This window comes from Bombyx mandarina, chromosome 12 (genome assembly GCF_030267445.1).
Source record: "Bombyx mandarina strain Sakado chromosome 12, ASM3026744v2".
NCBI lineage: Eukaryota > Metazoa > Arthropoda > Insecta > Lepidoptera > Bombycidae > Bombyx > Bombyx mandarina.
The window spans coordinates 4,184,359-4,210,582 of NC_143219.1; the positions used below are offsets into that span (position 1 = coordinate 4,184,359).

A 26,224-nucleotide genomic window follows, 5' to 3' on the forward strand; every position below is an offset into this window, starting at 1 on the left:
AATGGGGTAAACTTAATTGAAGTTCCCTAAAAACATCGAACTGTTGATGCTATTACCAAATAAAACATATATTCATAAAAGTCACGTTTTATGCGAAATTTCACTTAAACTACCTAAACTTAACAATTATTTCACCCCTTAATATCTATTACTATTTTTCACTATATTTCTTAATGCAACCAATGGCTCAAATAGTACAATATTACTTCTAAAATTACGTACATATTGCTTAAAATAAGTAAAAAAATTTGTTGTTCTTTTAAATGCGGTTGAAGAGCTAATAATAATATTTTTTAAGAACAAAACTGAAATTTTGGCGTGTGTACTTTATACGGTTTAGTATATTTTTTATTTTCTTAAATAATGTCTTAATTTTTTTTATTTTTTATTTATGTGTCTTATTATGTGTCTACACACATTAAAATACATTTATCAAGCGAACCTGCTGACAACGGCTAGCTGTGTTATCCGGAAAAGCGTACTGTTATTTTGCTTATCGTTAAAACTACATATTTACAAATACGTACCTTAAGAATTGCGCTAAAATAATATGTTATGAATTACGCTAATGTGAATATCAAGATTTTTCGGTTTTGGTGTATTAGCGTATTAAATATTTTGATTTGTTATCTTTGTTGTGTTGATTAGCATATAACTAATATAGAGTCTTAAATACAACCATGTCCTTTTTAAAATGATTCCGACTCACCACTTTTATTAGCACTCAAATTCTTTATTATTATTTTTATATATATGTTATTACTAGTGGCCCAGTGTCCTTTCCAGATTCACCAGGATAGATGGGCGAGCAAAGGCTCAGTCAGAAGGGGTGGGACTTGCTAACAGCTATCCGTGCGCCTCCAAAGGAGACCTAATAACTCAAAAGCAACCGTTTCGCGAATGAATCTACTACCGGATCGAAATCGCGACCCGCTGAGAAGATCCGGCAAGATACTCAGCGGACTGACGCATGGGTTAGGTTGCACTCTTTGTCGAGTTCGACGAGTAAGGTTACCGGGGTTCGTAAGTCTGCTCCTAGAGTTAGAGCTGAAGGCGTCTAATGCAAGAGTTATTGGATGTTATGGATCCGTAAGGACGTGTCACTCAAATTCTGCCTTTCGCATACCTCTAAATGAAAACCTGCTAATCTTGTGGGTCTTAATTGCGACGTTAAAAAAAAACATCATTACCTACTGCGTAAAAGTTTACCATTGTCCTCAAAAAATCGTATATACGTAATATTACTATATGTATAACATTCTACGTAATATATTTGGTTACATAGTTAGTTGCATAATAACATAAGAGTAGTTATGGTAATAACGCTGTGTAAAGAATGTCTATGTTTTGAAAATACACTAAGTTGATGATTTTTGTAAAGAAATTTTACATGTTACAATCTCGTTATACGACTCGTTCTTTATAGCTTACCTTTCTGAGAAATAATTAATTAGTACATTTGTTTTACAATTTTAGCAATGACTTTTAAAGATAAAATAAATTTTATTAAATGGCCAAAATCCGACATCTATTTCCCACATCTTCTGTTTGTTGTTTTGTAAATGCGTAACTGCTTAAAACTGCTTAATAGTCTTATCTGAAGCAATGTAAAGCATTAGTCAGAAATAAGGGTTAAAGTATTAAATTGCCGTTTTATTGTAATAGGTACCTACTTCGAATTGACATGGAACCTTCACGGTTTGAGATTTTTAAATGATACTTTTTTCATATGTTACCAATTAGGTTCTTCTTTTTAAAATTGTGCAACATTTGATTAACGACTTTCAGTTGTTTTTTTATTCAGCTTAAACAAGAAAGATGGATACTCCGAAAATTCGAGTATTTTTTTAATACGAGTTCCGACGTTGAAACGCTGCAGAAACAGCTCGCAGTAATAATGTGGCGTTTGCAGAGGGGACTGCTAATGAACGCACCGTGCGATTTTGGTTTAAACGCTTTCGTGATGAAAATTTTGATTTGAAGAACGAACCAGGTGGAAGAGCGCCCACACATGTGAAAGACAATAAATCGAAAGATGGTGGAAGCTGATCCGAGCCAAACTACTCCGGAATTCGTGGCATGGTTTAACGTTACCTTACCAACAATATTGACTCATTTGCGTCAAATCAATAAAATAAATATGAAAAATGGGTGAAACTTGTGTTGCCTTGTTGACCCCAGATTAAACGTCGCAACAGTGTCCTAAAGCAAAGCTTACCAATGAAAAGTTAATGGTAACTGTTTGGTGGTCTCAGCATGGTGTTATTCACCATAGTTTTCTGGTCAAGCAATAACGGCAGATGTCTACTGTGCCGAGCTCCAAACAATGATAGCAAAACTTGCAGTGAAACAGCCGCGACTCATGAATCGATCTTGACCATTATTACTCCATAATAACGCGAGACATCATATAGCACGAAAAACCGTTTTAACTCTACAGGAACTGCAATTAGAACACATTCGTCACCGTCCTTGTTCGCCAGACCTTGCTCCAACGGATTACCATTTTTTCCTGATTTGGACAATTTTCTACGTGATAAAAAGTATTCTTTCCAGAAGGTAGTACAAAATGCTTTCATAAAGTTTGTAGAATCTAGATCACCAGAGTTCTATCGCAATCGCATAAATGACCTTCCTATTAGATGGCAGCAATGTATAAATAATAATGGTAAATATTTTGATTAAATATACCTATATCATTATGTTAAATGAAAAAAAAAAATGAATTTCAATTTTCCAGTACAATTTCATACTTTAACCCCTAATAGTAATTCAATTGAACGTATTGTACGATCTTGTTTTAAAGGCATACAAAGTCCTATGAAAGAATTGTTTTAGGGGTTTGATCTTTACAATATGAATTAATTTTATTTAAATATAAGTGGCGTTTGGAAATTTTAATTAGTTTAAATCACAATTTCAAATTGAAATTACTAATTACGTTGGCATCGACATCCACAACAATGATTGATCGAACTATGTTTGATAACAATCATACATTGATTCAGTTTTTACACGTGATTGTGGTAATCGATGCAAACAAACGGAATCGGCTCTAAATACTCAGATAATCGATTAGATAAATAAAGCAGCTGCAAACTTAAATCGTTGTATTGTCGGTTCGGAGCTGTGTGGGCGAGATGTCGCGCTTACTAATTATTTTGTTGAATATATTTATTTACAAACATGTCAGTGGATATTTGGATACGTATGTACCGAGCCATCGGCACGCATTAGACATGCAACTGTATGAAGACGTGTTAGATCCAGAGCTGTGTGAAAAACAGCTTCAATATATGCGAGAGAACAATACGTTGCTACTCTTAGAGTGTGAGTGAAATTTTACATTATAAATTGGCATTTTAATATGTAATGAAATCGAAAACTATTGCGGTGATTTTGTTTTATAACAAGAGGTGAAACACGGTTGTTCCCTCCGAAAATTACGGACAACATTTTAGTAAATCACGTCACACTTTCAAGTAAAGAATACATATATACATATACATATAAATGTTACATTTTCTATGAAAATTCCATAAAAATCTAGTGCAAGTTTTTTTTTGCATAGATGGGTGGACGAGCTCACAGCCCACCTGGTGTTAAGTGGTTACTGGGGCCCATAGACATCTACAACGTAAATGCGCCACCCACCTTGAGATAAGTTCTAAGGTCTCAAGTATAGCTACAACGGCTGCCCCACCCTTCAAGCCGAAACGCATTACTGCTTCACGGAAGAAATAGGCAGGGTAGTAGTACCCGTGCGGACTCACAAGAGGTCCACCAGTAAATTTGAAACCGATTTGGTATATGAAATTCTAACGGACCTTAAATATTTCCGAAAAAAAAGTAGAGAAAAAAGTTATATTATTTGAGAAATCCTTAGAATAAAAGTTCCATTAGAACCGAACCAGTCCTTCCGGAGATTAGTCTGAGATTAGAGAGACAAAATAAAAATTTGTGTATTTTCGTTTTAATCATATGCAAACCTGTAGAGTAAAACTTTTATTTCGAATACACAAACTTCAATTAATTAATTTCTCTGCATAGTTTTTGTTATGTTCTACTATTTTGTTCATTTTATTTATGTATAGGATATCGCAATAAGGATGTGCGATTTCATTACAAAATAAAAGCACATATTTTTGAGTTAGTTGTGATATTTTTATTATGTCGTAAACAAGTCATTCACAACATAAAAAATATATCACAGTATAAGTTCTCAACTCATTTTGTATTTTATTTTATTTTAGTTATTGTGTCGCTTTTATATTAAAACCTAATACAAATCAGTGTAAACATAATTTCCATATCTTCTTCGCAAACAGCACGGAACATCGAACTCACAAAAACTCACAAAAACCCCGCCAGTCGGACTTTCAGTGTTAAAACAGATAGTATCACAGTATCACTATCAAAACAAAAGTAGACATTTTACAATTGATGAAATAAAATATCCAATTAACGGCTACTGTAGCTTTGATGGCAGGCCGTTGTTCTTCTTTTCGGTGTTGGTATTCTCACATGTTCTTGTCATAATAACGTTGATAGACGAAGTAGTCGTCTGCTTATAGAGTACAACATAATTTAATTTTACTGGTGGTAGGACCTCTTGTGAGTCCGCGCGGGTAGGTACCACCGCCCCGCCTATTTCTGCCGTGAAGCAGTAATGCGTTTCGGTTTGAAGGGTGGGGCAAACGTTGTAACTATAATTGAGACCTTAGAACTTATATCGTAAGGTGGGTGGCGCATTTACGTCGTAGATGTCTATGGTCTCCAGTAACCATTAACACCAGGTGGGCTGTGAGCTCGTCTACCTATCTAAGCAATAAAAAAATAATTAAAAAAACCCGGTAGAGCTAGGAGAAGCTACTGCAATCAACGCTGAAGCCAAACGCGTGGCCCAAATACATTCGTGCAGCGGAATCGTCGACGCGAATCGATAACTCTACATCGGTAGTTACGGCCGGTGGCCCATCTAGAGGCGGAGATGATACCGTTGGTGGTTGGTTTTTTTACGTTGGGGAATCAAATTTACAGATACCTGACCGATGGGGAATCGGTATATCCACATTTTAATAGTGTAATTTTTTTTGTTCAGTACCGTAAAATATGAATATGATATTATGTTAAGGGCTAAAATGCACTCTAGTGATTAAAATAACTTTAAAGAACTACAGGCTGCGTTTTGTCTATAGAAACGTATGTTAACCTTTCCTCTGAATAAGAATTATGTTCATATATTCACCACTCCCATAAAAATTACCTATGACAAAAATTACGAATCTTATAAAATTAAGAAACGTGTCTATATTTTTTTCGCTGTATTCAGACATTTTTTTTATTGCCCTTGTAGGCAGACGAGCATACGGCCCACCTGATGGTGAGTGGTTACCGTCGCCCATGGACCTTAGCAATGCCAGGGGCAGCGCCAAGCCGCTGCCTACGCTTATATCCGTTATTTATATTTATTTAAAACTTTTCTTTTTAGTTTTGGATGCTGGAATACGTATACCTCGCGGTATATTCAAGGGTGGCTTTGTCGATATGGGAAACTATTTCCAATGTTTGGAAATTAGCAATGAAACACCTGATTTCGTTGTTGAAGGCAAATACTGCACTATTAATATGCCTTTGGAACAGGACTTGGAATTGCCTGATATTCCTGGCTTGCCTTTGGGAACTGAACTCGGGATTCGACTTAAGAATTTGGCAAAAGAGAGAGAAGTCCTCTATAAACGTGAAAGAAAGGAAGGAAAACAAAGGTAGGTTTGAAAGGTTTCATCATATTGACCGTTAGCAAAAAATTTGAAGCACATGTTATTCATTACCTATCCAAACTGCGTTTCGCTTCATTATCTGTTAGCGTCACATCATTTCAAATTCAATTAGCTCATTCAGATTTTGATAAATGTAATGCTATCAAAGATCTTGAACTCACACATGCGAGCCAACACATTCAATATTCAAAAAGAGCACAAATGATGTTGTATAAACACTAACAGTTGACGGTTCATAGCAAACCAAACTTTGGACAACTTAAAAAATATAAAACTTTGGACTACTTAAAAATATATATTTTTATCATTCATGTGTATGTATATGTTTTTCTATTTATTCCATAGATAGATGGACGAGTTCACAGCTCACCTAGTATTAAGTGGTTGCCGGAGCACATAGACATCTATAACGTAAATGCTTTTTTTTTTTTTTTTATGATTGATGGATTACTGGTGGCCCGGAGGCCTTTCCAGTTTCACCAGGACAGGTGGGCGAGCAAAGGCTCAGCCAGGAGGGGTGGGATTTGCTAACAGCTACCCGAGCGCCTCCGAAGGAGACCTAACAACTCAAGAGTAGCTGCTTCGCGAATGAATCTACTACCGGATCGGAATCGCGACTCGCTGAGAAGATCCGGCGAGAAACTCAGCGAGCTGATTCATGGGTTAGGTTGCACGGCGAACTCTTTGTCGAGTTCGACGAGTACGGTTACCGAGGTCCCTAAACCTGCTCCTAGAGCTGAAGGCGTCTAGTGCAAAGGTTATTGGATCTGATGGATCCGTAAGGACGTGAACGTAAATGCTGCCAGCTACCTTGAGATATGAGTTCTAAAGTCTCAGGATAGTTACAATGGCTGTCCTGACCTTCAAACTGAAACGCATTACTGCTTCACGGCTGAAATAGGCAGGGTGGTGGTACCTCCCGTGCGGACCCACAAGAGGTCCTACCACCAGTATGTATATATTCATTAATTTATTCATCATTCAAGCGTGGCCACATTTGAATATAGTGTTGTTAGCAAGTGAAGTTTTAATTATGGCTTTATTTTTCGTTGTTTTTTTGAACTTCTTGTACCTACAGTTTGTCGAACTTCAATTGTTATTTTAAAAATAATAATTTGCTCAACATCCTGTTGATTACGTTCAGCAAATGTACGCACGTACGTTGCTTCCTTTAATAATATTACAGAATTAGTTATAACATAAATTTGGCTTATCTTATCATAATGATTGTTTTGATATCGAAAATTACGCTCTCTAGCAATTCTCCGTGATTTCAATTACGTAAATTCACTTCACAAATCAATAGGTAATTTGATAAGCAAATGGAACAATACCTATTAATTTGTTACATAAACCAAACACAATAATAACTGAAAAGGACGCGATTACCGCGTCCGCGAGAAGCTGAATTGGCCCCTTAGGCTACCAGCGAAAGGTAGGGAAAAAAGACGCGATGAATGAATACAGCGCGTCAGTTAATATTTTAATCTTTCATAAAAAGTCCACATGCTAGACAGATGTGCCGATTTGCACTTAGTAGATGAAATTGCTCGATAGATAGTTCGAGCACTACTTTTTTCCCCTACCTATGCTAATAGCTTTGAGAGGCTATTTCAGCCTCACTCTAGCGTGTAGGTGAGCTCACGGGGCTCAAATCGGAAGTGTTGCTAACACGGGGCCTAGCAAGAGCAGTCCTTCGAAAATTTACCAACGAATCGGAAACGCGACCCACTGAGAAGATCCGGCGAGAAACGGCTGTGTCTATGGGTTAATTTACTCGTCGAGCCCTTCGTCGCAAGCGACGGGTTCGGCGAGGACGGTGGCTGGTGCTTGAGGTACCTAAAAGCGCTGTTAATGGATCGAGATGATCCGTAATGAGGTGTTTTGGGCGAATGTTGTTATTCCAAACTTGTATTACATATGCAAATTTATCTTGAAAATCTAAATCTATTTAGCGCGATTCAGGCATATGTCTAATACCTCTTATGCCGCTTCACACAAAATCCAGAAATTACCACAATGTTTATATGCGTCTTACGAATCCTAACTTCACGACTTTACAAAAAACGATAAAATCGTCCACAAAAATGTTTTTTTTAATGTATTTATTCTTGATGATTAATTTACCTATGAACATTGCTTTTCATATCCAATAGAATATCGAATAATGCTGAATGCAATATACATGCGATCTTTTAAATCATTCTAAATTTCAAGTTTTCAAACTATTTCAGGGATCTTCTAAGCTCAAGCCCTGTCTTCAGTTTGGCCTTGTGCCTACCGACACCGTGCACGACACGTGAGTTCCTAGACGGTTTCGTTATCAATACTACAGAATTAGGACTTACATACGAGGATAATTACTGCCGGATGCCGAATGATAAACCCTATGTAGCAGCGGATTACGTCGCATTGTAAGTAAAATTTAATTCATTTAAATGACTTTACGATACAAAAAAAAACCTGTGATACGTTCCTGATAAGTGAACGTGTTAATTCATTCGCTTGTTACCAGTTTAATCTGGTTTGATGTCTAGACGTCGCTTTAGGATCATGCCTTTTCGAACTGTTAACAATCACACTAACGTCGACGACTGACGTGGTGGAGCGGAAGTTAACGCCCCAGACTGTTGCGCTGAGGGTCGTGGGTTCGATTCCCACATTGGGCAAACATTTTATGATGAAACAGATTTTTTTTATTTAAACATATATAAGTGAGTTTGTCAGTCTTTGGTACCCGTAACACGGGGAATCCTAGATTGGGGACGGATAAACGTGCGTGATTTATTCCCAGCTATAAAAATTATAAAAACTTATTTGTGGAGAAAAACGAAATAATTTATCCAGCATTAATCCTCTACCAACGAGAGAATCATAAATCATCTCTTACCAAATGGGAATGATAATTCAGCTAATGCATCTAATAAAGATCGAAACAAAATCAGAAAATGCATGCTTAAGTACAGTGGGTTCCTCTCTCGTAAAATTGTATTTATCAGAAATTGTCGAGTTTAGTTTCATTTTCGCAATTTACAGAGGCGTTTTCGGTACGATAATATTACTAACAATACTCAGCACTTCCTATGACGTCAGACACACAGTTATCCAGAAGAGAGGTAAGTTTAGATGCTTTCGACAAAAGACAATTCTCAGGACAGCTTAAGAAATTTCCGAAGATAAACATAATTGGAAAACAATAATATACTTTTAATGGCACTGCAATTTACTCAATTTTGTAATCAGTACAAGGAAAGTTCGTTCAGAAAAGTTTGATAAGATTTATAAAAAACTGCCGCAATGTCTAGTTATCCTCCTTCCTCCTTACATCGATAATCTTCAATGCTGATGGCGGTGGCCTCAATGAGGCTTTCTTGGGAAAACAAACATGGTGGGTTTCCACGTCTTTCCACGGCAGTGCTTTTGGAAGAGATTTTAGTTCTTCGCGTGGAGAGGTGAGGAGAGTTGAAAGGTCGAACACCGACTCAACCTTCCTCTTTTCTCATCCAGGCTTGGGACCGGCATTGGCAGAATTCTAGTTGAACGTCTAGTTATAATACAGTAATAGAATATGTCGTCTGCTCACTCCAACCTGCCTACCTCAAAGTACCGCAGGCGAGATGCCTGTGAACGATAAAAATATAAATAATTCAAAACACAATTTCTTTATCATCTGTCTCGTGTTCCGTAATCATTATAAAGCAAATTCTTTCAGATAATTAATGTGACACGTAAAATTACGTATGCAGATTAATAAATAATCCTTATTATGTTGGGAATAATTAAGCCTATTAAGTAGATAACATATTTGTCATTAACACATTAACGTTTGGAGCCTCTGGGTCTGCGGAGGGACTTCGGTTCCCTCTGTATTTTGTACCGTATGTTCCATGGGGAGTGCTCTGAGGAATTGTTCGAGATGATACCAGCATCTCATTTTTACCATCGCACCGCCCGCCACCGGAGTAGAGTTCATCCATACTACCTGGAGCCACTGCGGTCATCCACAGTGCGTTTCCAGAGATCTTTTTTGCCACGTACCATCCGGCTATGGAATGAGCTCCCCTCCACGGTGTTTCCCGAGCGCTATGACATGTCCTTCTTCAAACGAGGCTTATGGAGAGTATTAAGCGGTAGGCAGCGGCTTGGCTCTGCCCCTGGCATTGCTGAAGTCCATGGGCGACGGTAACCACTCACCATCAGGTGGGCCGTATGCCCGTCTGCCTACAAAGGCAATAAAAAAAAAAAAAATTACAATGATCATTCAATAGTCGACTATTATTTTCGCTGTTTCGAAAAAAATTATTAAGGTATGCCTGGGACCGCTCATCTTGAGACGTAAGTGTTTTAGTTATTGGTTAACAATTAAGGCTTAGGGAGTTAGCTCACAAAATGGGTTGAGCTGGTATTATGTACCGATTGAGTACCATATTTTTTTTAATTTTATTGCCCGTGTATGCAGACGAGCATACGGCCCATCTGATGGTAAGTGGTTACCGTCGCCCATGGACTTCAGCAATGCCAGGGGCAGAGCCAAGCGACTGCCTACATATTTGTGTTTGTATATTAATCTATTTTCTTTTTATTTGTGTCCAGTAGCCTTAATGATTGATGATCTTATATCCTACTAGCTGACCCGGCAAACGTTGTTTTGCCATATATAAGATGTCTGTCTTGCCATATATAAAAAATATGGGTTGATCGTAGAGGGGTGAAAATTTAGGGTTGTATGTATTTTTGTACGCTGTATCATAAATAAATAAAAACAAAAAATTTTGTCTAAAAAATAAAAATTTAGGGGTGGACCCTTAACATTTAGGGGGTTGTAAAATATATGTTGTCCGATTCTCTATCCTGGCCAATATGCACGCTAAGATTCACGAAAATCGGTCGTGCCGTTTCGGAGGAGTTCAATCACGCACACCGTGACACGAGAATTTTATTATATTAGATAAATAATGCGTCGTATTGTATTTCCAAATTTCAAGATCAAATTAAAATTTGATATACCAAATCTAATCTTAAATAGGAAGTGTCAGTGATTACACAGAATTTTAATTATAGGGTGAACCTACCTAATTACCTACGTAGCTATAGTGATTGAGATCGTTTGCCCTAAAAATGACAAGAAAACTCAAATAAACAATACAAAAAAAAAGTTCGCTTTTATAGGGTTAGCTACGTATTAAATAAGTTGTTCGAATAAAATTCGTATATCCTAAAATTGAAAATCATTTCAACAGACCCTGAAAAATCAAACAAACTGCTCAAATCGTTTTCGATATACACGAATACGAAACGTCTGGTCGTCTACAAGCCGGTAAATGGAGCTATCGAATGTCTCGACGGCGTTCGTGCCTTAGCCATGGCCTGGGTCATTGTTGGACACACGTTCGTGACGCAAATGAACGAACTGAATGCCAATCCCAGTGATTTGCTTGATGTGAGTAGCACAAATGTTTTTAATTCTGGCTTAATGAGGTTAATGAGTTCACAGGGCATCTTGTGTTAACCCTTTGTACTCAAGAGATGGTTCTCGCTTACCCCTTTGTATGGTGTGGAAATTTGATGAGCTGTGTAAACTATTTATGTTATTTTACTGGTGGTAGGACCTCTTGTGAGTCCGCGCGGGTAGGTATCACCACCTTGCCTATTTCATTTTCAGTTCAATATACTACTTCAAAACCTTATTCAATGGTAGCAGGGTACCTACTCCAAAGCAGTGTTTTTTTTTTATTTAATGGAGTGGACAGCCGTTATACTCTGCAATTGAGACTTTGATCTCGGTAATCGGTAAATAAAAATCGGTAGCGACATTCGTCGTCGAAGGTCATGGTTTGCCCTAAACACGTCATTACAGATCCTCCCAATCCATTAGCGGTGCTTTTAGGTACCTCAGGCACCGGTCACCGTCCTCACCGAACCCGTCGCTTGCGACGAAGGACTCGACGAGTAAATTAACCCATAGACACCTCCGGCTTGAGCTTCGAGAGCTCACCTACACGCTAGGGTAAAGCTAAAATAACCTCTCAAGGCTATCAGCATAGGTAGGAGAAAAAAGACGATCGTGGTGTCTAGGTTTGGTTTTTGATATAGAAAAAAGGCAACTGGTTACAAACTCTTCTAGAAGTAATCACCGGACAGATTGTTTGTTTGATTTGTTTGATTGTTGCTTCAGAATCAGAGCAGAGTTCCCTTCGCTTGATGATAATAATTCAATCGAGGGTCGTGGGTTCGATTCCCACATAATTGCGATAAAGAAATTTGTTTGCTCTTTGTTCGGGTGTTTATATAGGTACATAAATTCCTCTCCAATTCCTTTAGTACAGAGAATCCTAGTCTGTTATCAGGTCAATGTGAATATTCCTAAATCGCTTATTTATTATTGCAGTATATACTGTCGCTCCCGTCAGTGTGGATCACGGCCGGACCTATAACCGTGGACACATTCTTCATGCTCAGCGGCTTCTTAATCGTGTATACGTGCGCGGGGAAGTTTACCGGCAGTGAGTTCTTCATCATGATTTTAGTAAATCATCCTCAAATTCTACAACGCAATCCATTAAAATAGACATTCATTAGGAAGTCCATATAGACTATTGTTGCAAAAATAGGGTCCACTTCAAACTGAGCGTCCTAGTTCAAGCATCATCATCATCAGCCTGTATCTCTCCACTGCTGGATGTAGGCCTCTCCCATAGTTCGCCACAATGAACGATCCTCCGCCTTCCGCAACCAATCTCTCCAAGTATATCGCCGCAGGTCATCGGTCCGACGGGCAGGAGAACGAATAGGAATCGCTCTGAACGTCTTCTGACTCGCTAAAAGACGCGCTTTTGGTCTGCAAGTTTTTCTTATTTTTTTATTGTCTTTGTAGGCGACGAGCATACGACCCACCCGATGGTGAGTGGTTACCGTCACCGATGGACATCAGCAATGCCAAGGGCAGAGCTAAGCCGATACCTACCGTTAAGTATTCTCCACAAGCCTCGTTTGAAGAAGGACACGGTATTTTATGGGTATTCTATTATACGGGTGTTCTACGACTGAGAATAATGGTACTGCCTGATTATTGGACCCCTATGTTCCACCGATTATGGGATGTTGGATCCTCAGTATTTTTTTCTACCGGTGAACAATAAAGTAAGCGTAGTACTAATTGGCGTCTTGTGAGTTTGCACGGGTAGGCTCCAACCCCTGCCTATTTCTACCGTGAAGCAGTAATGCGTTTCGGTCTGAACGGTGAATCAGCAGTTGTACTGTAAAACTGAGACTTAGAACTCATGTCTATGGTCTCCCGGAATTACTTAACAACAGGTAGGCCGTGATATCATACGCCCATGTAGGTAATAAATAAATTAAAAAAGAAACCTATGCCTTTATCGCAATGCCGATAATAAAATCGTATAATATTTAAAAATAAAAATGATTGATATTGGACTACATACAAATAATACCGTTAATGACCTAATACGTGACAGGATATAACACAGGTGTTTTATTATTGGCAACAGCGGATTTTATTTGGATTGTGAGTGGGCTTTAAAGTTGATAAACGAATATCACAGACCAAAATAAGACTGCTATTAAGTTTATGCACGAGGTTTCATAAATTTTCAGCTAAAGTTATCGATATAGCACAGCTGATTAGTAAGCTGAAGTGGCAATGGGCTGGCCATATTTGCCACATTTAGCCCTGCCTATTTCTGCCGTGAAGCAGTGATGCGTTACAGTTTGAAGGGCGGGCAGCCATTGTAACTATACTGAGACCTTAGAACTTATATCTTTTTTTAATTTATTTTTTACGCTTAGATGCGTGGACGAGCTCATAGCCCACCTGGTGTCAAGTGGTTACTGGAGCCCATAGACATCTACAACGTGAATGCGCCACCCATCTTGAGATATAAGTTCTAAGGTCTCAAGTATAGTTACAACGGCTACCCCACTCTTCAAACCGAAACGCATTACGGCTTCACGGCCGTTGTAACTACCCGCGCGGACTCACAAGAGGTCCTACCTAGTAATTTCGCAAATTAAAATTTTTCGGGTTTGATTTTTATTCCTTCACCGTGAAAGTCAATCGTGAACATTCGTTGAGTACATATTTCATTAGAAAAATTTGTACCAGCCTGAGATTCGAGCACCGGTGCAACGCTCAACACGTATGCACCGGACGTCTTATCCCTTAGGCCACGACGACTTTCTCCTTTTAGGGTCGATTCGACCAAACAAGAGTAAATCTTATTCTTAGAATAACACGTCAGTTAATCGAGAGTAAATCAATTTTACGTTTTACCATCTACAATTCTAAGAATAGTGGGCCTATTCGGGAATTGTTACTATACCGCCGTTTCGCACGGAATAACGGAGCTATTCCTAGAATAAAGTAATGGCGTCAGTCAGTCCAATCATCTGATTTCTGTCATTTCATAAATATTTATTCTGTTTTAATTTCAAGTCAACGCAATGCACTAAATTATTATTAATAGTCTGGCATTGTGTAATGCAACGTTTAAACGAAAAAAGATAACACCACGCGACAAAACTTGACAATTCCCTCAAACAAACAACAAATATAATTAATACGTTTGACAGCTAGATATCTTGATAATGTACCTATCGAACTGTTTATTTATTTTTTGGTTTACAATAAAGAATACTCTCTCTTTCTATCTTATACTACAGCTACTTTTTCACACTAAAATACGGCAAAATCGAGTCGACACCATGTATGCTCTTACACTATGCCGTTGAACAACAACATTTATTAGCCGGGTTTTATTTTTGTTCACCATTCACTCTGTTATTCGCGTATTGTTATTCCTAGCGCAAGTATACTATCGTTTACGTGGAAAAACGCCTATGGATTTACTCGAGATTAAAATCATGGAATAGGTTATTCCTCGTATAGTTACTCGTGTATAAATTTAAGTTTGGTCGAATCCACCCTTAAATAACTAAATAGTTTTAAATAATAAAAGTTTTTCTTTACATATTATATATGTAAACTTAGCGAGATCAGGCATCTGTCAAATATCTTGTATTCAATGACAGCTGCCGCTACAGCACCGCTTCGTTTTATTCCAGTGAAACTACTGAGGAATCTCCATTTTTTTTACCTGAACCGTCTCCTGCGGATGTTCCCCACGCTAGCCGCCTTCATTCTGATACAAGCTTCGCTACTGAACCGGGTTGCCGACGGCCCCAACTGGAGGATGGTTCTTGAAAACACGAATGCGTGTCGGATGAATTGGTGGACGACTCTACTGCACGTGCAGAACCTGGTCAACCCTCTGCAAATGGTGAGCTCGATTGAAACATCTAATAGGTATCTTGATGTTATAAAGAAATTGAATTAAAAAATTGAGAACCGCTCCATCTAGTTTCGGTTTTGTCGAACTGTACATAATAAAGATAACCTCCTTACAAAAATATTAAAAAAAAAGATACAATAAAGATAACATAATTTATTTATAGCACGCTTCAAATAGCTTCACTTATATCTGGCTATTTTTATTGATTGATTGATTATCTTGAAAATTAGCACACGCGTGAAGGACTGTTGACAAAAAAAAAAAAATTATTTTGGCATTAAATCCTAATCCGGCTAAAAAAAATATTCTTTTAATTTACGCTCGTTTTGAAATTACAATTGTTTTTTTAGTTTTTAAATACGATATAAGTTTACTAATAAAAAAAAATCATATCTTACCTTTGGAACATTAGCTTTCTATAGAATTAAATAAACTTAGAAAACACCGTCTAGTGAATTCTACACACATATTTACTAACATATATTTTAATTATTTTTATTATATCCACGATCTTAATATCAATCATGAATTGTTGCTATAAATTATTTTTTCAGTGTCTTCCTCACACTTGGTACCTGGCTATTGATGTTCAATTACATATTCTGTCGCCTCTCGTCCTGTTCTGGGTCCTTGGCAGGAGGAAGAGAATAGCTTGGTCAGCTCTTGTGATGGCCTTGGCGACAGCACTAATCGCATCCTCCATTTATAACACCATAAACAAGTTCTCTTCGGGACCTGTGATACCATCGTAAGTCGAAAAATGAATTTCGGTGTTGCCATTACAACTTTGTATTCCAACTTAGTCATTTGGACCAATGCTCGGAATAAACTCCCTGTTTTCCAATTACAGCACAAGAGCGCATTATGCGGCATAATGCTCAAGCACTCTCAAAAGTAATGCTCTCGCGTGATACTCGCAATCGATACCGACTCGATTGTGCGAAGCGTTGCTGTAGTTGAAACATTCAACGTTGAGCATTATGCCGCATAATGCGCTCTTGTGCTGTAATTGGAAAACAGGGACTGTGAGCCAATACATTTTATTTAGACATAAAGATGGATACACTATTTTTTTGTGTTCAATTTGAAGCTTCCATAGTTGAAATAGTAAACGATCACATTATTTATAAACTGTTATTAAAGAGTCCACTGTGGATTTTATAGTCGAAATATATTAAACATTTTTAAATTTTCTTAATTTAGTTGCGACCTTACTTTGCTGTAACAGGATAAATTGTGTTTTTTTTCATTAAATCGACCAGTGACTTGATGGCTGTGAAAAAAATATTCTCGAACTTTCCAACGAAACAAGTAACAAAGTCATTTAAGTAACACATATTTACATCGTTTCCCGCAGCTTCGCAGAATTAGACAGAAAATAATTGAATATGCAATTTCGAAAACGGCACATCTCTGATCAAATTGTATCTAGTGGTAGGACCTCTTGTGAGTCCGCACGGGTAGGTACCACCACCCTGCCTATTTCTGCCGTGAAGCAGTAATGCGTTTCGGTTTAAAGGATGGGGCAACTGTTGTAACTATACTTGAGACCTTATAACTTATGGGTGGCGCATTTACGTCGTAGATGTCTATGGGCTCCAGTAACCACTTAGCATCAGGTGGGCTGTGAGCTCGTCCACCCATATCAGCAATAAAAAAAATAAAAAAAAGGTTAAATGTTCAGGAAGTGAAAAAAACTGATTATTTTCTAAAGCAATGTAAAATTTAAAATATTAACTTTTGAGATATATTTTAGTGTTAATTAGCAATTGAAAATTACTGGAATTATTATAAAATGGGTGTAGGTGTAAGCCTCAAAACTACATGTGTATGAAAAAACGTATTTGACAAAATATGCGACATGTGCCCTTTTCGAAATTGCATATTCAATTGAAACCTACAATTTATTGTTCTTGTTTTCATTGTGTATCGTTAATTTAATTTTTTTTTAAATGAATATTTTCATATTCCAGTCGCCCGGACGACCAGGAAGATTACATGATTTATTTTTACCTGCACACGTTAACTCGATGTTCGCCTTTCTTCGTTGGAATGATCTATGGGTATCTGATGCATTTGTATCGCGATAGAAAATTTATCATGTCTATGGTAAGTCATTATGGTTTCATTCGTTTCCGATCCGGTGGTAGATTCTGCGAAGCACTGCTCTTGCTAGGGCCAGTGTTAGCATCATTCCGGTTCGAGCCCCGTGAGCTCACCTACTAGTTAAGGTTACGCTGAAATAGCCTCTCAAGGTTAGCCTTGGTATGAAAAAAAAAAGGTTTCACGTCAGAAAAAAATTGAGTAATCATTCCCAATTGAATTCTTCTAGTTCAAGGATACAAGGGATCAAATTAAGGTATCAAAAATTAGAAAAAATCGCTACATTTCAGTGAAAATTTGTAATATATCGATATTTAAAAATAATATTTTTTAGATTGAAATCTGTTTTTGGGATCTCTTGGCAAACATTTATTTGATCCTTTAATTTATTTTATTTCTGTAATTAATGAATAGTATTTTTATTCAGTTCATTTGAATATATTCAAAATATCGATGAAAGGGAACATCCCTTTCATTGTGTGGGTTGCTTAATATCCAACTGACAAATTTAATTACAAAACAACGGAAAACGTGAAAATGCCTTTTATTATTAGAAAGAGTTGGTGACGTCATGAACCCGTAAATTAAATAAGTTTCTGAGTTCGTTGTTCTAAGTTTATTGTAAACTAGCGACCCGCCCTCGCTTCGCTTCGGAAACATTATACCCACACATGAAATCAAAAAAAATAATAAAATAAAAATAAAAAAAAGTAGCCTATGTTCATCAGGGACAATGTCGGCTTCTAATGGAAAAAGAATTTTTCAAATCGGTCCAGTAGTTTCGGAGCCTATTCGAAACAAACAAACAAACAAATCTTTCCTCTTTATAATATTAGTATAGATTTAGATTTTGTTTTACATAACATAGGGGAAAAAAGACCAATCCTATGTGATACGTGTGAAATAAAACCCTCCACATTTTGAGGCTGTATGCAAGGAAATAAACCAGCTATTATTTTTCACCAAATTCCATCTAAATGCCAAATCCGAGACAGAAGTTGGAAAGAGTAAGACGATAGAGCTATATCTGGTATCTCTGTCTTTTGACCAGTCGTCGAAATGACGACGGTCGCCGTCGCCCGGAACATGTCTTGTCGGATCCCTCGAATCCACTCTCGGTGCTTTTAAACTCCTCAAGCACCGATTACCGTCCTATTCGAACTCGTCTATTATGACGAAGAGTTCGACGACCGCACTAATCCATAGACGGTTTAACGGTAGGCAGCAGCTTGGCTCTGCCCCTGGCATTGCTGAAGTCCATGGGCGACGATAACCACTCACCATCAGGTGGGCCGATAGCTCGTCTGCCTACCTTCGTTTGCCGATCTTCTTAATGGATCGCGATTCCGATCCGTTGGTAGATTCTAGGAAGCACTGGTCTTGCTAGGGCTGCTGTTAGAAAATTCTCTCAGGTTCAACCCGTGAGCTTACGTACCCATCTGCGCGTAGCTGGATTAGCCCCTTCAGCTACAAGCTAATAGGTAAGGAAAAAAAAACAAAATGTGTGTAATTCACACGTGGTAGAAGTGAAACCTTCCAAAATTAAAATACAATTATCCTAAACGTCTTAAGTATATGTAAAATTTTGTCATTAGTAAATAATTGTAAGGTAGCGCCCTCTGTGAATTGATATTTTAATTTCACGTATAATCCTAAATTAAAATTCACTACAAGAGCTTTCATACACACGTTAGTATTAAAAAATCTGACAGATAGCGCTGTATTAAATAGTATGTATATTTCTGTCTCATTCTTTGCTGGCTTCATCCTACACATTTTTGTATTTGTGTCTCTTACCTGTCGTTTTTTCCGTTGCATCCGGTTTGAAATCACAATGATTCTAAAGAAGTTTTCACTTCAAAAAGCTGCCTCCTCGCTCAATAGACTTCGCGGTGCTTAATATTGAGAAAGTAAAATCTGACAGATAGCGCTGTATTAAATAGTATGTATATTTCTGTCTCATTCTTTGCTGGCTTCATCCTACACATTTTTGTATTTGTGTCTCTTACCTGTCGTTTTTTCCGTTGCATCCGGTTTGAAATCACAATGATTCTAAAGAAGTTTTCACTTCAAAAAGCTGCCTCCTCGCTCAATAGACTTCGCGGTGCTTAATATTGAGAAAGTAAAATTTAATTTGTTTTCAGTTTCACGCTATCTTAATATGGATATGCATGGGAGTTTTGGCCGCTTCCGTTTTGTACGTCAGCAATCCGATAATGCAACTAGACTGGGACAATCAGCCCGTCGACACTTTGATCAACTGCTTAAAGAGACCTATCTGGGCGATGGCGGTTGGTTGGCTCGTTTTCGCCTGTGCTCAGGGATACGGAGGTAGGTGATTGTGCAAATCATCGAATAGCTTTTTTTCCTATACCTATAGCCTTGAAAGCTATATCAGCGTTACCCCAGCGTGTAGATAAGCTCTCGGGGCTCAAACCAGGAGGTGTCGTTAACACTGGCCTTAGCAAGAGCAGTGCTTCGCAGAATCTACTACCGCATGGGAAACGCGACCCACTGAGAAGATCCGGCGAGAAACTCAGTGGGCTGTGCCTGGGATTTAGAAGATTTTTTTTATTGTTTAGATGGGTGGACGAGCTCACAGCCCACCCAGTTTTAAGTGGTTATTGGAGCCCATAGACATCCACAACATAAATGCGCCACCCATAAGTTATAAGGTCTCAAGTATAGCTGCAACAGCTACCCCACCCTTCAAACCGAAACGCATTACTGCTTCACGGCAGAAGTATGCAGGGTGGTGGTACCTACCCCTGCAGACTCACAAGAGGTCCTACCACCAGTAATTACGCAAATTATAATTTTGCAGGTTTGATTTTTATTACACGATGTTATTCCCTCACCGTGGAAGTCAATCCTGAACATTTGTCAAGCACGTATTTCATTAGAAAATTGGTACCCGCCTGCGGGATTCGAACCCCGTTGCATCGCTCGATACGAATACACTGGTTGTCTTATCTTTTAGGCCACGACTTTAGGAATTTAAAATATTTAATTTTTTAAATATTATTTATTATATTATTATATAAAAAAGAACATATTAATATTCCCAAATAACCTAAAAGTACATGTTATTTTCCGCAACACGCTTCGTCAGATTACAGAAATAGAGTTATCAGCAACATGCTTCGTCAAAATATAATAATATTATATAATATAAATGTTGAAGAGGTCGCATCTCTTATACACAGCATTACCTATTACCAGAGCAACCTGATTTAAGGATGAAAAATGAAAAAAACCACAATACTACACATCGAAAAAGAAGTTTCACTTCATTCACGTGCACACCGTTTTTTTTTTTGAGATGACAGTCCACTAATAATAATTGATATAACCAATTTCCAGGTCCCATAAATTGGATGCTGTCTCTCCGCATGTGGAAGCTGCTGAGTCGTCTCTCGTACGCCATGTATATTGTCCACTACCCGCTGTTGTTCGTCGTGAATTCGATGACATTAGTGCCGGTTCACTTCTCAGTGCAGAAGTCGGTGAGGGTTTTTTTTAAATATAATATCCAAACTGGCAATGACTGAATGCGTAGAACCGAAGATCGGGTTCAGTGGCGAGCTTTAGGGGAGGCCTATATGTCCAACAGTGGACTGCCGCAGGCTGATGATGATAACGATGATGATGATCCAAACGTTTGTGTGTTTTATTGAAATTTTCTGCGAAGTTCCGAATGTTCTTAAACTTAGCGAGATCCAAATTCATGTACTTGACATTATCGTTGCCCGTTGTATTTATAATATACTAGCGACCCGCTCCGACTCCGCTCGGGTCTTTAACAAAAATTTCAACAATATTTGAGGTTGTTTTATTTTTTTTAAATAAAAGAACACTTATTGCAGCATAGCTACAATAGTTAGACACATGCTGTCGCGACACTTTTTATAAATAATAATGTGTTCTACAAAGTCGTAGTATGTACAATATTTTATATATTATTTTTACACTTTGGGTTATTGGAGTTTTAGTAAGGATTCCTAATGTTTTTTATCAAAAATTATAGCCTATGTTACTCGGGAATAGTGTAGCTTCCAAACAGTGAAAGAATTTTTCAAATCGGTTCAGTAGTTTCGGAGCCTATTCAATACAAACAAACAAATCTTTCCTCTTTATAATATTAGATTCTATTGCTTCTAAAGCTTTATCATCATTTCTAGAAGCTATTATCACAGTAGCTCCTCTTGCAGCTAAATCTCGCGCTGTTTCCAGTTCTATACCAGAATTCTGGCCGGTAACCAAAGCGATCTTTTCGTTTAGCGTTGCTTTCGATTTGCACACACCCTTGATTGGTTCGACAAATGAGTCGTCTATTATCAAAGGTGGCAATCTGTGCATTTGGACAAAAAAAATTTATTGATATGGCAATACAGATTGATTTGAATATAATCGTCTCCTTCAAAGAATACGGTTCAAAACCTGCATTAAATAAAGTATTAACTTAACCTGTTATTTATCTAAGATGTCGTTCAGAAGAGTTTTGTGAACGACAATGGAATACAAAGTCAATAATTCGTTTTTCTGATTTACCAATAATTGTCCAAAAGTCACATTGCCGGCTTTAATAATAGTCGACTCAAATAGTCGAAATTCGATTATAGCAAGAATAAAGAATAATAATAAATACGCGAATTAATATAATACGAAATTAAAGGCAATACATAGTAAAGTTAACACAAACAAGTTTGAGGTGTCAGTGATTTTAAAACAATGATATATCTAATCGTATAACCTAATTTACTGAATTATATCATTGGCTTTTAATTTAGATAATTTTATATTTATTTTTTATTAACAAAAAGTTTACTGAATTATATTATATTATTATATATATTTTTATGACGTCATTTTTTTTCCACGATATGACTTGTCTGTCACGTTTTTTTTTAACAGTGTTAAGCCTTAATTAAAATATCCTTATCATAAATAAACTTATCGTTACTTAATATAACAAATCGTTTTTATCAGCGGTTGACGCTAGAGATAATTAATAATATTGATTTCAAGTTTTGTAATTTAATCGATATTATCCATATTAATGTTGTAAATATGAAAGTCGGTATGTTTGTGTGTTATTCATAAAGGATTTCGATAAAAATTTGCTCTAAACATTGTCGGCCGACATTGATATAAGCATTATATCAAGTATTTTATCATGATAAATGAAATGACCCTACGCAATAATAAAGACCTTAAGTTACCTTCTATCGATATTTTTCATCTGCAGCAACGCACTGAAAAAAATACAGTATATATATAATAATAACAGTAATGGAATAAATTAAAGGATCTATAAATTTGTCTTTAAGATACAAAGTATGTTTTTTTTTCTAAATGTCGATACGAACATCTTTCCCTAAAATATAGTATAATTACAGTACAGAACTGATAATTAATATGTATTTAAATATAAAATTCTTTGGTACCGCTGTCTTCACCTTTATTTTTTAATTTCACTATTTCACGATGTACTTTCGTCAACATTCCTGAATTCGATATTCCTGTCCATCGAATGAGGCTTAAAAATAATCTCTAAAGGTAGATAAAGATTTCGGCTCAACCCTATTGGTATTGTCAGGGTTCATGAGCGATGATTGGTTATAATGGAAAAAAATATTAATCTTAAACATTCCTTTCAGATCTTTAAGTTCCTCGCTGACTTCACGCAATCTTTCCTAGTGGCGTTTCTGCTGACGGTACTCGTGGATTCCCCTTGCTCCGTCCTGATCAAGCACGTCATGGGCGGAGGTGAGTCCTTCTCGATAGTATGGGAGAGTGGAAACGTTGCAAAAATAACTTATTAATATTATAAGTACTAGTTATAGTTTTAATTATTGCTGTCTACCTATCCTTATAAACATTAAACTAAAAAAATTGTTTTTTTTTCTTTTTCTTTTTCTTAACTGCCCATTCAGTGATAATTTGTTACTATAGACCTATGTCTCAATTGTATATTAATTAACAAAATAACAAAAAAACGTTCCAAAAACAACTTATTTGAATTATAAACACTGGTTATAGTTTTAATTATTGCTATAAATTAAAACTAATAATTAAAAATAGTCTTTACAACGTATTATAGAAAATGGCGGAAATTTAAAACGTTCCGTAAGTTTACGATATTTCAAATTTCCGAAACTCTTATTTAAACTTCCCAAGAAAACAATTAAATTTACTCCATTCCAATAGCTGAAAAAGTTTATTCGCTTATGATTTTTTTTCCAAATTTAAACTTTAATAGGTTCGACTGTAAAATTGCAAAAAGGTCGCTTAATCCAAATAGACTTTCACCCCTCAATATGATTGATACCTTTTATTGACCTGGTACAATATCAATTAAGGTTGTTTCGTTGTTTCTTTGTTTTTAATGTCCAGTTTCTTTTCAGGTCCTAGAACGGCAAGGAAGCCGGCAGTAGAAGACTTGCCGTCGAAATTTGGAGCTCAAGAAGTACCTGTCACCGTACTTGTTAACGAACAAGGAAAGATCGGCAAGTCATAAACTAAATCAACGCAGTCGATCTTACCAAAAAATATGGGTCTGATTACGTAAGAGTTTCTCGATTTCGGGTAAAATTATCGTATGCGATTACATACACAAGGCTGGCATCACCTTCTGGTTCCTCATTATAGTCTTTCCATTATAAGGAATGGCGTATGACAGTTGACACTTGATAACTTTTCTAGTTATGATACGTCTGTGCAGCGTCAGACTTTTAGATCCGTATTGTAATTATGAAATTTTATATTCCTTCATATTAGGTATTTTCAAGTTTCAAATTTTTTTTTTTTTTTGCCCACGATTATTTCGATACGCAACAATTTGATATTATAATAATATCACGGCAAAAGTAACACTAACATAAAACATTGTAACAACGACAATTTTCATTAAAAAAAAAATTGCGGGAAACTCTGCTTATGTTGATCAGGCCTTGAGAAATATGAGAATACGCAGACTGATTGATAAATATAGATAATTTTAAGGTTTATGGTGTACGGTCGTTTTCATTGTCCGATGCAGCCTAAATATTTTTTTTTAAGTGAAACTTCTTTAGGCGCCTTGAGAGTAAAATTTAACTCGCGACAAATGCGTTACGGATAGAGAGAAAAGATACAATTTAGGAAGAGCGAGAGTGAGAAAATAGACAGAGCGTCTCGCGAACCATTCGTTTCTGAAGAGAGGGAAAGGACAAAGCGAGTTAAGATGTTTCTTTTATACACAGTATTCGCTATTATAAGTTAAATTTGATATAAGGATGAAACATGAAGAAAACCACAATACTACATACCGCAAAAGAAGTTTCACTTCTTTCACCAAGTTGCTCGCGCACTAGTTTTTTTTTCTTCTTATAAATTTGTCACTATTTCACCAATCAAAGTTTCGAGCCATTGGTTATTCTAAATTTAAACTAAATTGACTGAAAACTGTTCAATTAAAATAATTTTAACTTCAACGCTACTTACAATCTTAAATGGTTACCATCGTGAATAATCATAGACATCCATAGAAAATATTTTTATTTTTAAATTTGCCGCTTGATGCGTGACGTTCCTTCGGCACTAAAATAAGTGAGAAGTTAACACTAAAACACAAACATTAGCCATATTTATAATGCATTATGGTGGTTTTAAAAAATCTAAGAGAAATATTAGATTCAGTAAAAATTTAAAGTCAACTTATTATATCTCAGAAATAGTGATTGCTTCTTTGTTTTAATTTAATTAAGATCCTTCAAAAATGTTTTTTGAAATTATTTTATCTTTGTTAGCTGTTTCCGTATACTATTTATTACTACCGTATTACTACTACCTACTGCCTTATGACATGGAGTTAGTTGGCTAGGACAATGAAAACGTTTATTTACGGTGATGGACTACGTATCGAAGGACTCGTTTTTGTTACGTTTATTAGTTGGGAATAATGCAGTGAAATAATAGCAGCTTATAACATTAAATTTAGCTAATTATTATGCTAATTTTATAGCAAATAGCATTACATATTTTCACCACGTGTCAATTTCAAATTGGTGACATTCTAAAAAGACGTAAGAACCGGTGACGTCATAAATACGGTCGAATATGACGTATAATTTAATAGTGCCGGTGCTTTAGTCTGACGTAAAAACGAATTCTTCACTGTCATTACATTCCATTCCCTAGTTAATTCCTAATTAGTATGTAGGTACAACTTAAAAACCGAAGCAGACGACATCTGTCAATCGGACAAATCGATTTCTGGATGTTGCCGAATATTAATTCGATTGTTTTCGCAACAGGCAAAAAAAAAAGGGCAACCGCTAAACTGATCAATTGTCAATTTCGCGGTATTTGTAATCGATACGATTATTAATGACATTATTTTTGATCTAAATTAAAATAAAATACTTTGACAGAAACATAAGCATTCGGCCGTATTCGTGATGTCATAAGAGATAGTACGTACACATTAAAAAAAAAAAAAATGAAATCACAAAAAATTTAAAGCTAGAAATATTATTTTACTTGCTTCAATTTTAATGTAATTGGGAATTGGTTTAGACATAAAATGTTTGTAAAGGGAACACGAAATGATATGGGATAGGTAAAACCTTTTTAGAATAAGTTGTTTGTTTTAAGTATAATTATGTCAGTAAGATATACTATGTATATATATAAAAAAATAGCAGGTCTCCACATTTAGTATATAGATCTGAACTAATTATAGCAGCGGTCGAGTGCACGAGAATGTCTTATGCGCTGCTTATTTCGAGTGTAATTTCCTCTAATATTATTTTTACTAACACTATACAGGGTGGTAAACTTTCGTACTAACAAAACTGTATTTGTACTTTTTTGGGGGTTATTTTGCGATTTTTTCCAACCCAACGTTAATTTCTGTATTGTAAATACCTATAGTATTTGGACTTTATATGAAAAGGAGTGGAATTAAAAAGTAATTTTACGTGATAATGTCTTAAAGAAACATTGATGAAAAATTGCATACTTTTATAAATTGAATTGAATTGAATT

At 36.4% G+C, this 26,224-nt stretch overlaps 1 protein-coding gene across 1 annotated transcript; it reads left to right on the plus strand.

Annotated features, from left to right (window-relative positions):
• The first annotated feature begins 2,294 nt into the window (after positions 1-2,294).
• LOC114243134 (nose resistant to fluoxetine protein 6) lies at positions 2,295-25,188 on the plus strand. The gene is made up of 13 exons (XM_089731824.1): positions 2,295-3,330; positions 5,492-5,765; positions 8,015-8,194; positions 8,817-8,896; positions 11,021-11,220; positions 12,169-12,283; positions 14,865-15,079; positions 15,646-15,839; positions 17,065-17,200; positions 19,339-19,525; positions 20,558-20,700; positions 22,855-22,963; positions 23,602-25,188. Exons 1-13 carry the CDS (start codon positions 3,141-3,143, stop codon positions 23,712-23,714), a joined length of 2,136 nt encoding a protein of 711 aa, XP_089587950.1. The 5' UTR covers positions 2,295-3,140; the 3' UTR covers positions 23,715-25,188.
• Positions 25,189-26,224: the final 1,036 nt, after the last annotated feature.

Bases quoted from the DNA above. Each gene is read 5' to 3' on its own strand.
- LOC114243134 (XM_089731824.1), top strand. From the start codon at position 3,141: ATGTCGCGCTTACTAATTATTTTGTTGAATATATTTATTTACAAACAT. The intron at 12,284-14,864 runs GTGAGTTCTTCA...GTTTTATTCCAG, and splicing joins CGCGGGGAAGTTTACCGGCA to TGAAACTACTGAGGAATCTC. The intron at 15,840-17,064 runs GTAAGTCGAAAA...TTCATATTCCAG, and splicing joins TCGGGACCTGTGATACCATC to TCGCCCGGACGACCAGGAAG.